Here is a 13,589-nt window from a genome sequence, read left to right on the forward strand (position 1 = left end):
ATGGCTTGGACTCTGCTCGCAGCGGCGTTCTGCTTTTATATTCCGGAGGATTCCAAAGCTCATCTGGCATGTATCGCACTCTTCGTGTTCCTGTTCGCAGCATTTTATTCTCCAGGAGAAGGACCCGTTCCATTCACGTATTCCGCAGAGGTTTTCCCTCTCTCTCATCGTGGTAGGTGTTCATTTTCCTTCTTCTGTGACACTCGTCAGCTAATCCCTGTCACAGAGGTGGGAATGTCTTGGGCGGTCGCTACTTGCCTCGGCTGGGCCGCAGTTTTGTCCATCACGTTCCCACGCATGCTTGCTGTGATGACCCCCACTGGCGCCTTTTGTTTCTATGCGTAAGTGCATGTCCTATCTCAAGATTTTGCTTTTCTGGGCCTCGCTAACCAATACGCAGAGGGCTGAATGTCACGGCTCTGGTCATGATTTTCCTCTGGGTGCCGGAAACCAAACAACGCACCCTGGAGGAACTTGATTATATCTTTGCGGTCCCCACCACAAAGCACATGCATTACCAGTGCTTCAAGGTCCTCCCTTGGTGGATCCAGCGTTACATCTTCCGTCGCGATGTTAAGCTTGAGCCCTTGTACAAGCTAGACCTGGCTGCTCACGACGAGAAGGTGGCGAGTAGAGAGGGCGGTGGACAGGTCGTCTCACCCAGCACTGAGATGTAAATGCCACTGGCATCCGTTCCCGCTGTGCGGTTTGTAACCACTAATTTTGGGGAGGGGAACTGTGCCACATGGGCTTTGACGAAGATATGACTCGAGCTTACGCCGATTGGAATCATTTGATCTCGTTGTTACTAAGTGCAGCTTAGAGAGAAGTCTGAATAGTTCGAATTCAAGGACTTATTAGTTCAGGTTCGGTCGAAAAATATCACTGCAGTTCAGACTTAGAAGAACAAATCTTCTCGTACCTTCTTGTAACATGCTTTTTGAAGTCTGAACTGTGGTACAGTGTAAGGATTGTCCATCTATGCCCGTGGCAGATTTTGAGAGCCTCGATTTCCGGATGTCTGACACCATCCAGCCTGGAAAAAGCGAGGTTACTCGGACATAGGTGGACAATCCTTCACACTGTACCACAGTGCTCTGAACGGACGCTGATAGGGCTTGCTGTCAAAGGGTGGGTTAGGCGGTGAGTGAGTGTTCCGAGAGAGTGAGAGTTGGTGTTGGCGTCTCGGAAGGTCACTCTCGGAAATTTTGTGTGGGGGACTCGCTTGGCTGCACCGCCTTGTTGATGCCTTGGTTCCCTGGCGGCTGTTGAATTGTGAATGTCCGGACAGCTTTTGGAGTATCCGGGCCGGAAGCGGCTATTACCGTAGAATTGCGATTACTGAGCCTGAGGTCTATGTGGTCTGGCCTGTTGACTATAAGTGGGATCACTTGGAGGTTGTTCGGGGTGGATTTTCGAGAGGTATATCATGTATACCTAGTTGTCACTGACACAGCTTTCTATACATCGGACATTTCTTAAGTAGGTACACTACAGTTACATCTGACCTGTCCTGTAGCTGCGCCAGATCTTAAACCCAAGCTGCTCGTACCATCCTTCCAAGCTGACCCAATCCACAAAGACTCCCTCGACTCCACGTTGCTTCATGTCCTCTATCGCGTGACAGAGGAGAGCGAGTCCGACTCCTGCTTTACGGTATGCTTCATCAACTCCGACGCAGCCGATCAGCCCGGTCTTGGGGCCACAGAGGGGTGGGAGGGCCCAGTTCTGCTGCAGGACTGGGGACGACGGTGCCAGCATCAGCGTCCAACCTACCTGTTCCCCGTGCGAGTCAAATGCAGTCATGATGCTCGAGGGATGCTCTTTAGGGTCGAGCTTGTGGTACATGTCGACCCAGGCCTGGCTGGTCAGCGACGAGTCAGCAGAATCAGAGGTGGGAAACGGATACACACCGGATTGTAGGAGAAGTTCTTCTTTTGACCGGCCAGACACTCTTCATACTGCTCGGGCTGGAGTGCGCGGAAAGTGAAGCCTCGCTCTTTAGCACGCGCAACGTACTTTTCTGGTGGCTGGAAATCTTTGATATCCTGGTACAGATCGACAGATCTCGGAATCAGAGGGTTGAGGCGGAAACCGCGGTGGACGAAGAACTCCTGTACTTCTTGCCCGAGGTCGGTCGGAATACCAGGCCAGAATCGTGGGAAGGAGCTCCCAAGTGATAGGGAACATGGTTTGTAAGTCTTCATGAGCCACGTCCTCGCTTCTGCGATCAAGGCTGTGCCCACACCCTGACGTTGGTAGCTGGGGTGAACTGCGAGGGCAGCCAGCTGACAGCACGTCGTGCCTCGGTTAGTTGTCATATACATGACGCAGAAGCCAATGATCTTTGATTCTAGTCGAGCAACGAAGTGACGTCCATTGGCCTGAGTCAAAAATCTGTTAAGGCTGTCTGCTGGTAGTGGATATGTCGGCAGGGCAGTATTCCAGACTTCCACCAGTTCAGTCAGATCACGGGCGGCTTCGAATGGCGACACGTGAATAGAACCCAGTGCGACATTCTTTGATCCAACCGGTAGGGCACCCTTTGGGGTTATGGCACCGAATAGAATATTTGCCGCGGCCGTGAAAGCCTCAATAGTCGGCTCGTAGGTAGTTATATACGTCTTGATGCTGTCATCGTCCAAAAAGTCGTAAGGACTGCAAGCAGCGATGGTAACCAATCTTTGAGTAAGCTGAGAGAGCTTCAGGCCCATCTCTCTCTGGAAGGGCGACTCTCGTGCGTTGAAGGTGATGAGAACAACAGCATCAGCAGCTTCGACAAGCTTGTATTGCTCAGTCGACAGTCCGGCAGTACCATAATGAACCTCAACGGTTGTTGAATTGTGGGCTTTCAGGACCTCGCCGAACTCCGTGGCATCGTAAGCTCCTTTCATTCCTAAACCCTCCCCGTCGACTGCACCTCCTGCAGGGGTTCTCTCCCCTGGAAACAGCAGTACAAGGTGTCCCGATTTTGATAGAGGCAAGACATCAGGATCACTGCGGACAAGGGTAACTGAAAGTGAATAGGCGTTGTTTGCAAGCGTGGCAGCTTTCCTGTTCAAAGCAACCAAATCATCAAGATTCCGCGATAGGAGCGCAGTTTCCCAGCTCAGAAAGTTGCTCTTCAACTTGACCACGCGACGGTATGCTTCGTCCAGACGTGAAGCTGACAATTGACCAGACTGCACGGCCTCGCAGACTTTTTGGATTGAAGCTACTTGAACAGTAAATGTATGGCATATCATGATGCTGTCACTACCAGCTTCCAAGGCGAGCACTGCTCCCTGTTCAGTGCCGTATGTGGCTCGAATCCCGTCCATCTCCAGGCAGTCAGTGATGATCATCCCGTCATATTGCATTTCGTGGCGGAGAATGCTCAAGATATCAGCGGACAGCGTGGCAGGCAGTTTGCCGTCACCGATGGCGGGCAAGGAGATATGCGCAGTCATCACTGCCTCAACACCCTCTGCTACAGCTCGACGGAAAGGGATCAGCTCGCATCTCTCCAGTTGCTCTCTCGGCTTTTGTATCACTGGAAGCCCATAATGTGAGTCCACCGCAGTATCTCCGTGTCCGGGGAAATGCTTGACACTGGGAATGATCTTTTGTTCTCGAAGTCCTTGCGCAGCAGCGCTTGCAAACCGACCGACAAATTCTGGGTCGTCTCCGGGACTCCGGACACCTATGACTGGATTCAAGGGCTCTGAATTGATGTCGCAGACGGGGGCATAATTCATGTTGATCCCGAAGAACCTCAAAGTCTCACCGGTGACCTGTCCAACCTGGTACGCCAATTCTGGCGAATGGGTGGCTCCAAGGGACATTGGTCCGGGTAGCTGAGCAGCAATAGGTGGCGATATCCGCGTGACCAGCCCATTCTCTTGGTCAATTCCTATAAAGAGAGGATATTCGTGTCCTGCCAGTCTAGCTTCCTCTTGCAGAGCCAGAGTGAGAGACTTGTACCGGGATCAGTGGACCATTCTTCGTTGGCGTCGCGGATATCGGGGTGATTGCTGTAATAACATACCTGGAGCTGCATTGCATTTTGAATGTTCCTTTTAAATAGGACAATACCCCCTATCCCGTACTCGTGGATCAAAGTCTTGATCTCTGGACTTGGTACAACACCATGGAAGCCGACCGCAAAAAGCTAACAGCCGTCGTCAGATCAGACTGGGCATTTACATACAGAGGTTAAATATAGTGACCTTACCTGGCCAACTTTTTTCTGTAAATCTTCTGGCGGCATCTTTTCAGCTCGGTGCAATTGCAAATGGGTGAAGCTTTATCTCGGTTAGGTCTTGGTGAAATAGTCTCGATCCAGCTCCTAGTGTTGCAAATATACCATTCTATGTAGGAGAAACCCAGTTCAATGAGAAATAACAGCTTCTATAGCAGCGTGTCTATGAATTCGGATGGAATATGAAGATCAGTCGCTGGAGACGATGGTGGAGAAGATGCGGAGAACACCTGCCGGGTTTCACATGGACTGCCCGATAATCGAATCGATTCTCTTCTCCTCGTATTGACACTATCGGACTATCACAGAGTGTCTCTTGGAAGTCTAGTTGGCGTCGTGAAGGTTGCACTTTGGTTCTAGTAGCCAATATAATGGGGCCGAAAATCAGGAGACGATGCGAGATTGTCTCCAGGAAATGCAACAGTAGATGCGGGGTAGCATTGGCCATCAACCATCGCTCGCATTGACACTTTCTCCCATCACGGTGATGATCTGTCGATGTTTCAACTTAATCGGGGAAATCCCGGTTTATAAGGTCAGTTCGCCTCTTTTCCGACGTTAAAAAGCAGCATCTAACACCGATCAATGCAGCTGGAAGTCGCTACGCCGTTGTCGTCATGTCTCCGAATAGTCATCCGTCCAATCAACCAAGTATAATGATCCATAACACTGATCACGACGATGTCAGGCAACGTGATGAGGGAAGTAATATAAAAGCTACAATAACTGCGCAAGAAGTCCAGTCAACGCGCGACGACTTCGAACGGCTGTTCGGCGTGGATGAACATTCATACGAACAACCAACAACCACCAGAAGAGAACTATGGTCTTACTATCTTTACTACAACGGTAATTGCCTTTGACTCTTTTTACTAGAACTTACTGACAAGACATCTCGTGCTCTGCTCAGGTGACAATGGTGTTGGACCGGGTTCTTATAGTCAAGCACTGTAAGAAGAAAGCATTTGCAGCAACATGAGAACTCAACTAATGCATCTACCTTGAAGCTTTCAATCGGCCTTGAACGGGGCTGGTTGGCAACCGGGCACCAATCCTCGCCAACCATGCAAAGATTCCTCTCCCTGCGTTGTCTCATGGGCTGGAGGCACGCGGTCCGTCTCGTCCGTGGTCTTGATTGCTAATGGATTGTGTTTCACTTTCATGACGGTGATATTTGTCTGGCTCGGCAGCGCGGCCGACTATGGGTCGTTTGGCCGCTGGCTTCTACTGGCATTGACAGTAGTATGCTGGGCTCTCCAGTATGGCATGATGGCGATCAGGCACCCTAGTCAATGGCCTGCCGCTATGGCGATGTATGTAGTTGCATACATCGCCTACGGAGCTACTCTGGTTTTCTATGCAGCTGTGTTTCCCAGACTTGCTCGATATATGCCGCATGTCCGCAAAGCTCGTGAGGAGGATCTGAAGGAGGGCAAAATCAGTCGGCAAGAGTATGATGCAATTGAATCCTTGGAGCGAAACCACATCAGGTATACTTCTATGCTTTCGTTTCTGGATTAATAGGGCGATACTGATGAGTGAAATAGCAATATATCGACTGCACACAGCAATATTGGATATTTGTTCACTCTCGTACTGAACTTGAGTGTTTTGCTTCCACTACAGAACAATACTTATTCGAACAACCTCGCCCTCTGCTTGACAAACTCATGTAAGGACTTCATCTTTAAGCTAATACATACCACAAATTGACGGCTGCCACTAGACTGGGTCGTTCTAGGAGTATGGTGGTTCATCTTCCAGCAGAAACGGCCAGGCCCTAAGGTCCCAAAGGGTTCGAACTACGCAACAATTGGCTTCAAGCAAATCTGGCTTGCGCTCAGAGAGGTCCGGTCCTTGCCACAGACGTTCCTTTATTTCGTCGCTTACTTTCTGCTTGCCGATGGGCTAAATACAACCGGTGAGTAGCCGGTCTTGCACCTAAAGGACAGGAAGCTGATACAATCTTTTCAGGAACCTTGGTTTCCATCATTCAAAACGACTACGTATCCTTTTCATTCCTACAGTTAACTTATCTAGGCATCACGCAGGCTGTATGCTCAATCACCTCGACTTTCGGATTCTGGTACATCCAAAAGTACTTCAAATTCCGGACCAAGACCATGTTCCTGGTTACAAACCTCTTCAGCGTCCTAATCCCACTCTGGGGAATGGTAGGACTCTGGACACAACGAATCGGGTACCATAACCGAGTAAGTGTCCCATCTCCCATCGCCTCAGCTCAGCTTCCAAACTCACAATCATCCGCAGTGGGAATTCTACTTCTACAATGTCGTTTTCGGCTTATTCCAAGCCCCCTACTATGCTGTACGCCGTACCACAGCTCCCCTCCCGTTCGAAACTAGGCTAACCTGTCCCACCCGGGCAATGCACACGTAGTACGCCCAAACAATGATAAGCGAGCTCATGCCCCAGGGCTACGATAACATGTTCTTCGCGCTCTTTGGCATCACAAATCGAGCTGTAAGCAATCGCTCCCCGTAATGCATGCTGCCTACACACATACCTGCCCCTATCTCCTACCAATGAGGTATGAGATAAATAGAACAGAGCAGAGTACTGATTCGGTCTAGTCGTCCATCATCGGCCCCAATGTGATCCAGGCCATTATCAACAATACGCAGAATAACTGGATGGGCTTCCCGTTTTTGTTTGCCATCTGCGCTGCGGCGATGATCGCGATTGCTTTTGTGGATGTGGAGAAAGGGCGCGCGGATGCGAGGCGGTTCGCGGAGGCGCGGAAGATTGCGCGGGTGTCTGCCGAAACGGGCCTGAGCAGAGAAGCAGTCTTGAAGGGCTCGAGTGGTATTGCGACGGGTGTAGAGGGAGGTGGTTCATTGCGGGAGGAATGATCTGCTCTAGGAACTTGGATCCAAGAAAATGACTCTATTCATACGCCTGTACATCAAATCCTGATGATATGCTGCACCGTTAGAGAGCAGATATATAAACACACTCAGCACAAAGCCAACACATCCTATATTAAATACCACTACCCCCAGTGGAGCCTTCTATATCTGTCTATATCTATAGCACATTATTGTATTGACAAATACTAAATTCATGCTTCTGCCCGAGCCTGCTTCTGCTCAATTGCTTTCCGAGAGTACTTCAAATCAGCAGCTTCCCGCCACCGCGGGCCGTAGATCACCGTCAACCACACCAGGACTCCAGCGAATACCAGAAACAGGGCAGATATGGTATTGAACCACCCGACACCAAGCGACTGAGTAGCAGGTAAGACAACGCCGGTGCCCAGTGCCGCAAACACGTATCGAAAGACGTAACTGCTGGCGACGACCTCCGCGCTGCGGCCATGCGGTTGCATCACATCGAGACAGTATGATTGAAGGCTAGGAAAACAGAACATTTGCGCCACGCCCTGCAGGAACATTGCTACCACGGGCACCGCAATGCCACCGACATCTTGATCGAGTGTCCAGCCGTAGACCAGGAGACAGCCTGGTGTAACGACACAGATGTATGGGAGACAGGACCGGAGTCGGTCCTCCGACACGCGCTGCCCTTTGCGTTTACTAATGTATTTTTTCACGGTATAATCGGCCCAGCGGCCGCCCACAAAGGTGCCGGCCAGGTATCCACAGCCTGGCGCGAGGTAGAAGAGACCGGCTTGGATCGGGCTGGACAGGTGAAAGCGAGGGTTGAGAACGTATCGGATTGGAGTCAACAGAGCGTATTGGTTCCAGACTAGAGCGCCGGCTGCTAGACCGGTAATAAAGATGTTCGGATGGGAGAAGGGGAGAAAAAGAGCACGGAAGGGTGAGATGCGCTGCCATAGCATTTTGATCTTCATCGGATGACGGTGGCCCGCAAGCTCGGCCTTTGATGTGTACGGAATGGTCTCTGGGAGGAATAGGGTGATTAACAGGACGGCGAAGCCGGTCAGTGCGGTCAAGAGCCAGAAGATGACTCTCCAGTGCCTGAATGTGACCACAATACCCTGGATTCGACGAGGCATGTTAGCAACTAGGGCGACTAGGTAGACTCCATGTCCTCATCAAGAGGTGCAAGCTTACTCCTATAAATGGACCTAGAGCAGGGCCCGTCATACTTCCTGATAGAAACCATGCCAATGCAGTGGCTCTGGCCCGAGGCTCGTAGATATCCCCAATTGCAGAGCTTCCCACCACGAGGAATGACGTGCCTTGTAGGGCAGTGAGAACTCGGAATATAAAGTATGCAGGAAGGTTGGGAGATAAGGCAGTGGCGGCCGTGGAGAGCCAAAATAGCAGCCCGCTTAGGATAAATATCTGTAGGGAGTTGCAGTCAGACTGTGAACTGACAGCACTGCAAAGGTTGCTTCGGCACACTTACAGGACGACGACCCCATACCTGGCTGAGAGGTCCCCAAAACAAGCACGAGACGGCCATGGACGCAAGATACAGAGCATTACTGGCACTTATCATGTCTCCTGTTGTCCCAAATGTCGTTGCAAGTTCCGGAACAGCGGTTAGGATAGCAGTGGAAGAAATGGGTGTAAGGAAAGCACAATATGTTAAAATAGCCACGATGGCTATCTTCCGAGACGGGGAGAACCGCAGGTATTGCTCTGCATCTTCCTCCTCATACTCATCTGTCTCCGTTGAACTGTCATGGTGCACAAGGTGACTTTGTACTTGAACAAGGGTCTTAGGTGAGCTTGGAAACGAGCTATAAGACGGATTCGCCCCTTGAGGGCCCTCTACGGGCAGCTGGGTTGTAGAAGAGTTCAGGGAGTAACGGTCAGACATGGTTGTGTCTTCTGATCTGGACCAAAGTACCCCGAGCATTGTGCAGGGCGATCTAGGAAATTGAGACAGTGTAGTCTTGCAAGTACTGGAACAAATGCGTTCAATCTTCTGGTCACAAACAATCGACTCCGATATATTGAAGAAGGCTTCTGTGGGCATCTCAAGTAAGACAATCAAATGTCCGGAATACCCAAAGGGTGGCTGGGTCCTTCAGTACACATGAAGGACGCGCAACCCATAAGAAAGATATGGAAAGGGAGAGCTCGCCCCGGCAAACAAAGGTACAACAGACAGCAGTCGAGCATCTTGACGCAATGTGCACTTCATGACCTTCAAGGCACTGATCATGGCTGCCACCTAGGCCATGGGGCATTACGCGTCGCGATGCAATGAGTTCAATTTTCAGCCCGACCCTCATCACGTTGATGAAGCACGCAATGGCTAGAGTGCTTAGGGATGTGAGGTTCAGAAGCTCTCAGTAGCTCGATTTGGAATCACTACGCAGTCTTTCTCAAATATGTTATGATATTCGACCCACGCAGAGACAGCTAAGGTAAACAGAGACCCAATGATCCTCTCCAACGGTGGATACGTTGATGGGCCGCTATATGCTTCGGGACAGGGCCCGGATGCCTATAGCTTGGCCAGGAGTGGAAACATGATCGACAACGCAGAACAACGGGGCTGGTGCGTGGCCAACAGCAGCCCTGGTAAATCGCATAAGGCCGATCCTCAAGGAACGCGTGATACGCATCATCTCATAGAGAGCTTGCAGAGTGTTACACCATACTTTCAATTGAGAAGAGATGCACTAACCTCCGGTTGGAGCCTGTGTGGCGTACACTTACGCCTGTCGGCGAGCATCTCGTGGCCAAGGAAACGCAATGGACGGAAGCGTACATTCCGTCAGCGAAGGAGAAGCAGGGGAATTTGAATGACTTGTTTTCGACAATAAACCATGGATCAGATTGACAATCATGAGATATCTCCTTTGCATAGCTCTTAGAGGTAGAAGTTCAGCATTCTGAGCATCCGTTACCTAATCAACCTTGGCGATCACCATTGGTGGATCAAAGAAGGGATAAGCGACTCAGGGAGGCCATTCCAGAAACCGATCGACCTGAGAGTCCTGACTCCTGAAACAAGCACCTTCTGGTTTCCAATATGCTCATTTGCGATTGGTTCTCTACTTGATGATAAATTTTCGGACCCATGGCAGGCAGCAAACTTGAGTTGAGAAGCAAGGGTAAATAGGGAGTAAGGTAGCAAGCATCCATAGTGACGAGGCTTTCCGCTTCCGTTGTTCTCAGTGTTAACTTCAACTATCGTTAGACATCCCTGGGCAGTGAAGCTCATCAGAGATAGTTGAGTTGTCTTGAATCTGCGAATTGGCCTCTGAGATGGTAGGACTGTGATTATGGTTCTGAAGTGAGATTGTGATAGCGCTTGCTGTAAGACTTTCAGCCGAACTCCCATCGACTTGAATCCTATAAATAGACTAGATATTATGAGCCACCAGCATCAGTATCAAATGCTTTTAACTGGAGGGAGGTCCTTTTGTGACTGAATCTGCTGTTTTCCGCAGCAGTCCAAGTTATGATGTATCACTGCCCTTGATTGAAAGCAGAAACAGGTCGCCAAGTCATCAGATAAGATTGCTTGTTAACTTGTCTTCTTTAAGCCACCAACAGCCACTGATGTCTGCTGTCTTTCAGTATAGAGAGGTACGCTTTCCCCGAGAAAGGGGCGTAGATAGATGATGCCTTTGCCAAGGTCGACAGTGGCGCGAGGACCGGGTGCAAGCACTCATTGGTCGATCTGTGCATCTTGGACGCCGAAACTGGAGATGAGAATGATGATAAAGACGAGCGATGCAGAAGAAGATGTTGTTATTGGTGATGTCGCATGCGGGGCAAGAGTTCGACCGCTGAAGTTACGGAGATGGCCATGACGTCGCAACCGACTCCCCTCTTGGCAGTCGTTGTAACTTGTGCCCTCTGAAACTCGCCAGCAAGCAATCAATTAATTTAGGCGTCTCTGGTAGTAGTCTATTGCTGGAGAGCCCTCTCTTCTTTTCTTCATCCCCACTCAAGCTTACTTCTTCTTGGTTTCTAAACAATCTTTTTATTAGCGTTTGCTAAGTTTTCTTCTTGGACTACGTGGTTTTTCTTGTCAAATACACAGCGGTATACCCAACATGAGCTCCAGCAAGGATCCGCAGTCTGCCATTCCCCCTGCAAGCAAAGGGTCCTGGTCCAGCTTCTTGAAGGTGAGTTTTTGGCTCGGACGTCCACTCTTATGTCTTCTCAGACAAATTATCGTTGAATGGGTTAACCTAACCTTGAGATGCTTTGCTAGTCGATCGCCTCCTTCAACGGAGATCTTTCCTCGTTAACCGCTCCTCCCTTCATTCTTTCCGGCACCTCTTTGACAGAATACTCTGCCTACTGGGCTGAACATCCCAGTCTGTTTGTGGCCGCAGCAAAAGAAGCCGACCCTGAGAAGCGAGCGTTGGCTGTTCTGAAATGGTTTCTCAGCACGCTGCGTCAACAGTACTGCTCTCGCAGCGAGAAGCTGGGCAGTGAGAAGAAGCCTCTAAACCCCTTTCTGGGTGAGCTTTTCCTCGGCAAGTGGGAAAATGATCCTGATGCCGGAGAGACTACCTTGATCAGCGAGCAAGTCAGGTTCGTTTTCCCTTAGTTCAGTTTCGGCTGCGACCCGGTTCTGACCCAAAACAGCCACCACCCCCCTGCCACAGCCTATGCGATCACCAATGAGAAGCATGGTATTGAGGTAAGTCAAGTGGAATTAAGCACCTGGATGTAATCGAGTAGAGTCTTACAATGATGTTCTCGCTAGCTACAAGGATACAATGCGCAGAAGGCGTCCTTCTCCAACACCATTCAAGTCAAGCAAATCGGCCATGCCTTGCTGACAATCACCCCTCCATCCGCGGACAAGAACGACCCAGCCCAGAAGGAGCGCTACCTCATCACGCTCCCGTACTTGCATGTCGAGTCCCTCATCTACGGTACACCATTCATGGAACTGGAGAGATCGACCATGATCGCCAGTAGCACGGGCTACATCGCCAAAATCAATTACTCCGGCAAGGGATGGCTCAGCGGCAAGAAGAACACTTTCAACGCCGTGCTCTACCACGAGAAGGACGGGGAGAGGAAGCCCCTATACACCGCAGAGGGACAATGGTCCGACACATTCGTCATCAAGGACGCTCGCACGAACAAGGAGATCGACCGCTACATCGCCAAGGACATGAAGACCAGCCCGCTGACCGTCGCCCCCCTGGAGGAGCAAGACCTATGGGAGAGCCGACGAGCCTGGCGCGACGTCGCATCCGCCATCGAGCGCGGGGATATGGACGCCACCTCTGTGGCCAAGTCGAAGATCGAGAACGCTCAACGCGAGCTCCGCAAAGTCGAAAAGGCCGAGAACAGGGAGTGGGAGCGCCGGTTCTTCAAGCGCGTTGATGAAACGGCTGACGAGGAGTTTCAGCGTCTGGCTCGGATGGTCGGCCTGACTTCACTCGAGAGCGACAAGACCGGTGGCGTCTGGCGTTTTGACAAGGAGCGCGCCGCAAATGCCAAGCCTCCCTATCACCAGACCGGTGGCGAGGGACTCGGAGTGTCCGAGTAAGCCTCTAATCTGCAAGTTGTTACTACAAGAACAGCGCTGTCAGACGCATTCATACACTATGCACTATGTCGCAGTGGACGTTGCGAATATAGAATCTTAATCTTTTTTTGGGCACGTGGGATCCGTTCATCGGTTTTGTCTCTCTCCGTTTTTAGGAGTTCCGATTCTTGTATATAGGCAGGTTACGCAGTGGTCTTGAATACTTAGAATCCACAAGTTGAGCAAATCAATCCATCACATCGCTTCTTACCATCTTCTCCGCAGAGAAGAAGTCACTCTCAAACTCTGAGGCAACCCAAATCATACAAGATCTTTCCCTGCAGTGAGTACCACAGACGGCCGATACCTGCTACGCAGATATGCACTCTGCCCATTGAACCCAGTAATGGGCAATCTGGACCAACACTACTAATGCTACAGAGTACGGCTCTCATCATACCAACTGCCTACGATCAAAGAATCGAGGGAAAGGAACTCATATCAAACGCCATCCCAAATCATTTCAATTCATTTCCTGTATTTCCCGGAGCCACCCATCCCTTGTCCTAATCCAGTCAGAATTGCATAATGTAGTCCCCAAATGACACCGGATAAGTAGTACAGGAAGGAAGCTGGAAGTATGCAAAACAGACGCACATAAGGAAAAGGGAAAACAGAAGGGAGCTTTTTTCTGTCATGAACAAACATCAAGTGGAAAAAAGAGCCAGATTGAGGAAATAGAACTGGCAATCTGGAATAATGGATGAAAGAGAATCATGCTTGGATGGGAGAAAACTGAACCGGCAATTCTGAAACAACAGCAGAGATGTCATGAACCGTCAATGATGATAACAAAGAAAAGGAAATATGCCTCGCATTTTTCTCCATTGAATACAAGTATCATCAGCATATCCCTGCGTAGCATATCAAATCCTGGAGG

The 13,589-nt window shown here is 50.3% G+C and overlaps 4 protein-coding genes across 4 annotated transcripts; 2 read left to right on the top strand and 2 right to left on the bottom strand.

The window, feature by feature from the left end:
- Window positions 1-1,497: 1,497 nt before the first annotated feature.
- ALT_1618 (beta-hexosaminidase) lies at window positions 1,498-4,249 on the bottom strand (the record flags this gene model as incomplete). The annotated part of the gene is made up of 4 exons (XM_033562363.2): window positions 1,498-1,860; window positions 1,914-3,956; window positions 4,028-4,150; window positions 4,214-4,249. 4 exons carry the CDS (start codon window positions 4,247-4,249, stop codon window positions 1,498-1,500), a joined length of 2,565 nt encoding a protein of 854 aa, XP_033418254.2.
- Window positions 4,250-4,896: 647 nt separating this feature from the next.
- ALT_1619 (MFS transporter) lies at window positions 4,897-7,113 on the top strand (the record flags this gene model as incomplete). The annotated part of the gene is made up of 9 exons (XM_033562362.2): window positions 4,897-5,089; window positions 5,151-5,190; window positions 5,248-5,730; window positions 5,788-5,912; window positions 5,967-6,161; window positions 6,215-6,453; window positions 6,512-6,568; window positions 6,641-6,724; window positions 6,835-7,113. 9 exons carry the CDS (start codon window positions 4,897-4,899, stop codon window positions 7,111-7,113), a joined length of 1,695 nt encoding a protein of 564 aa, XP_033418253.2.
- A 209-nt stretch (window positions 7,114-7,322) lies between these two features.
- On the bottom strand, window positions 7,323-9,013 carry ALT_1620 (putative MFS transporter; the record flags this gene model as incomplete). Its single annotated transcript, XM_033562361.2, has 3 exons — window positions 7,323-8,222; window positions 8,299-8,532; window positions 8,597-9,013. The coding sequence occupies 3 exons, from the start codon at window positions 9,011-9,013 to the stop codon at window positions 7,323-7,325; spliced, it is 1,551 nt and encodes a 516-aa protein (XP_033418252.2).
- Window positions 9,014-11,210: 2,197 nt separating this feature from the next.
- ALT_1621 (OSBP family protein) lies at window positions 11,211-12,670 on the top strand (the record flags this gene model as incomplete). Its single annotated transcript, XM_033562360.1, has 4 exons — window positions 11,211-11,282; window positions 11,372-11,697; window positions 11,752-11,806; window positions 11,873-12,670. The coding sequence occupies 4 exons, from the start codon at window positions 11,211-11,213 to the stop codon at window positions 12,668-12,670; spliced, it is 1,251 nt and encodes a 416-aa protein (XP_033418251.1).
- Between the last annotated feature and the right edge of the window lie 919 nt (window positions 12,671-13,589).

Source organism: Aspergillus lentulus, assembly GCF_001445615.1.
Source record: "Aspergillus lentulus DNA, contig: Alt04, strain: IFM 54703, whole genome shotgun sequence".
NCBI classification, from domain to species: Eukaryota; Fungi; Ascomycota; class Eurotiomycetes; order Eurotiales; family Aspergillaceae; genus Aspergillus; species Aspergillus lentulus.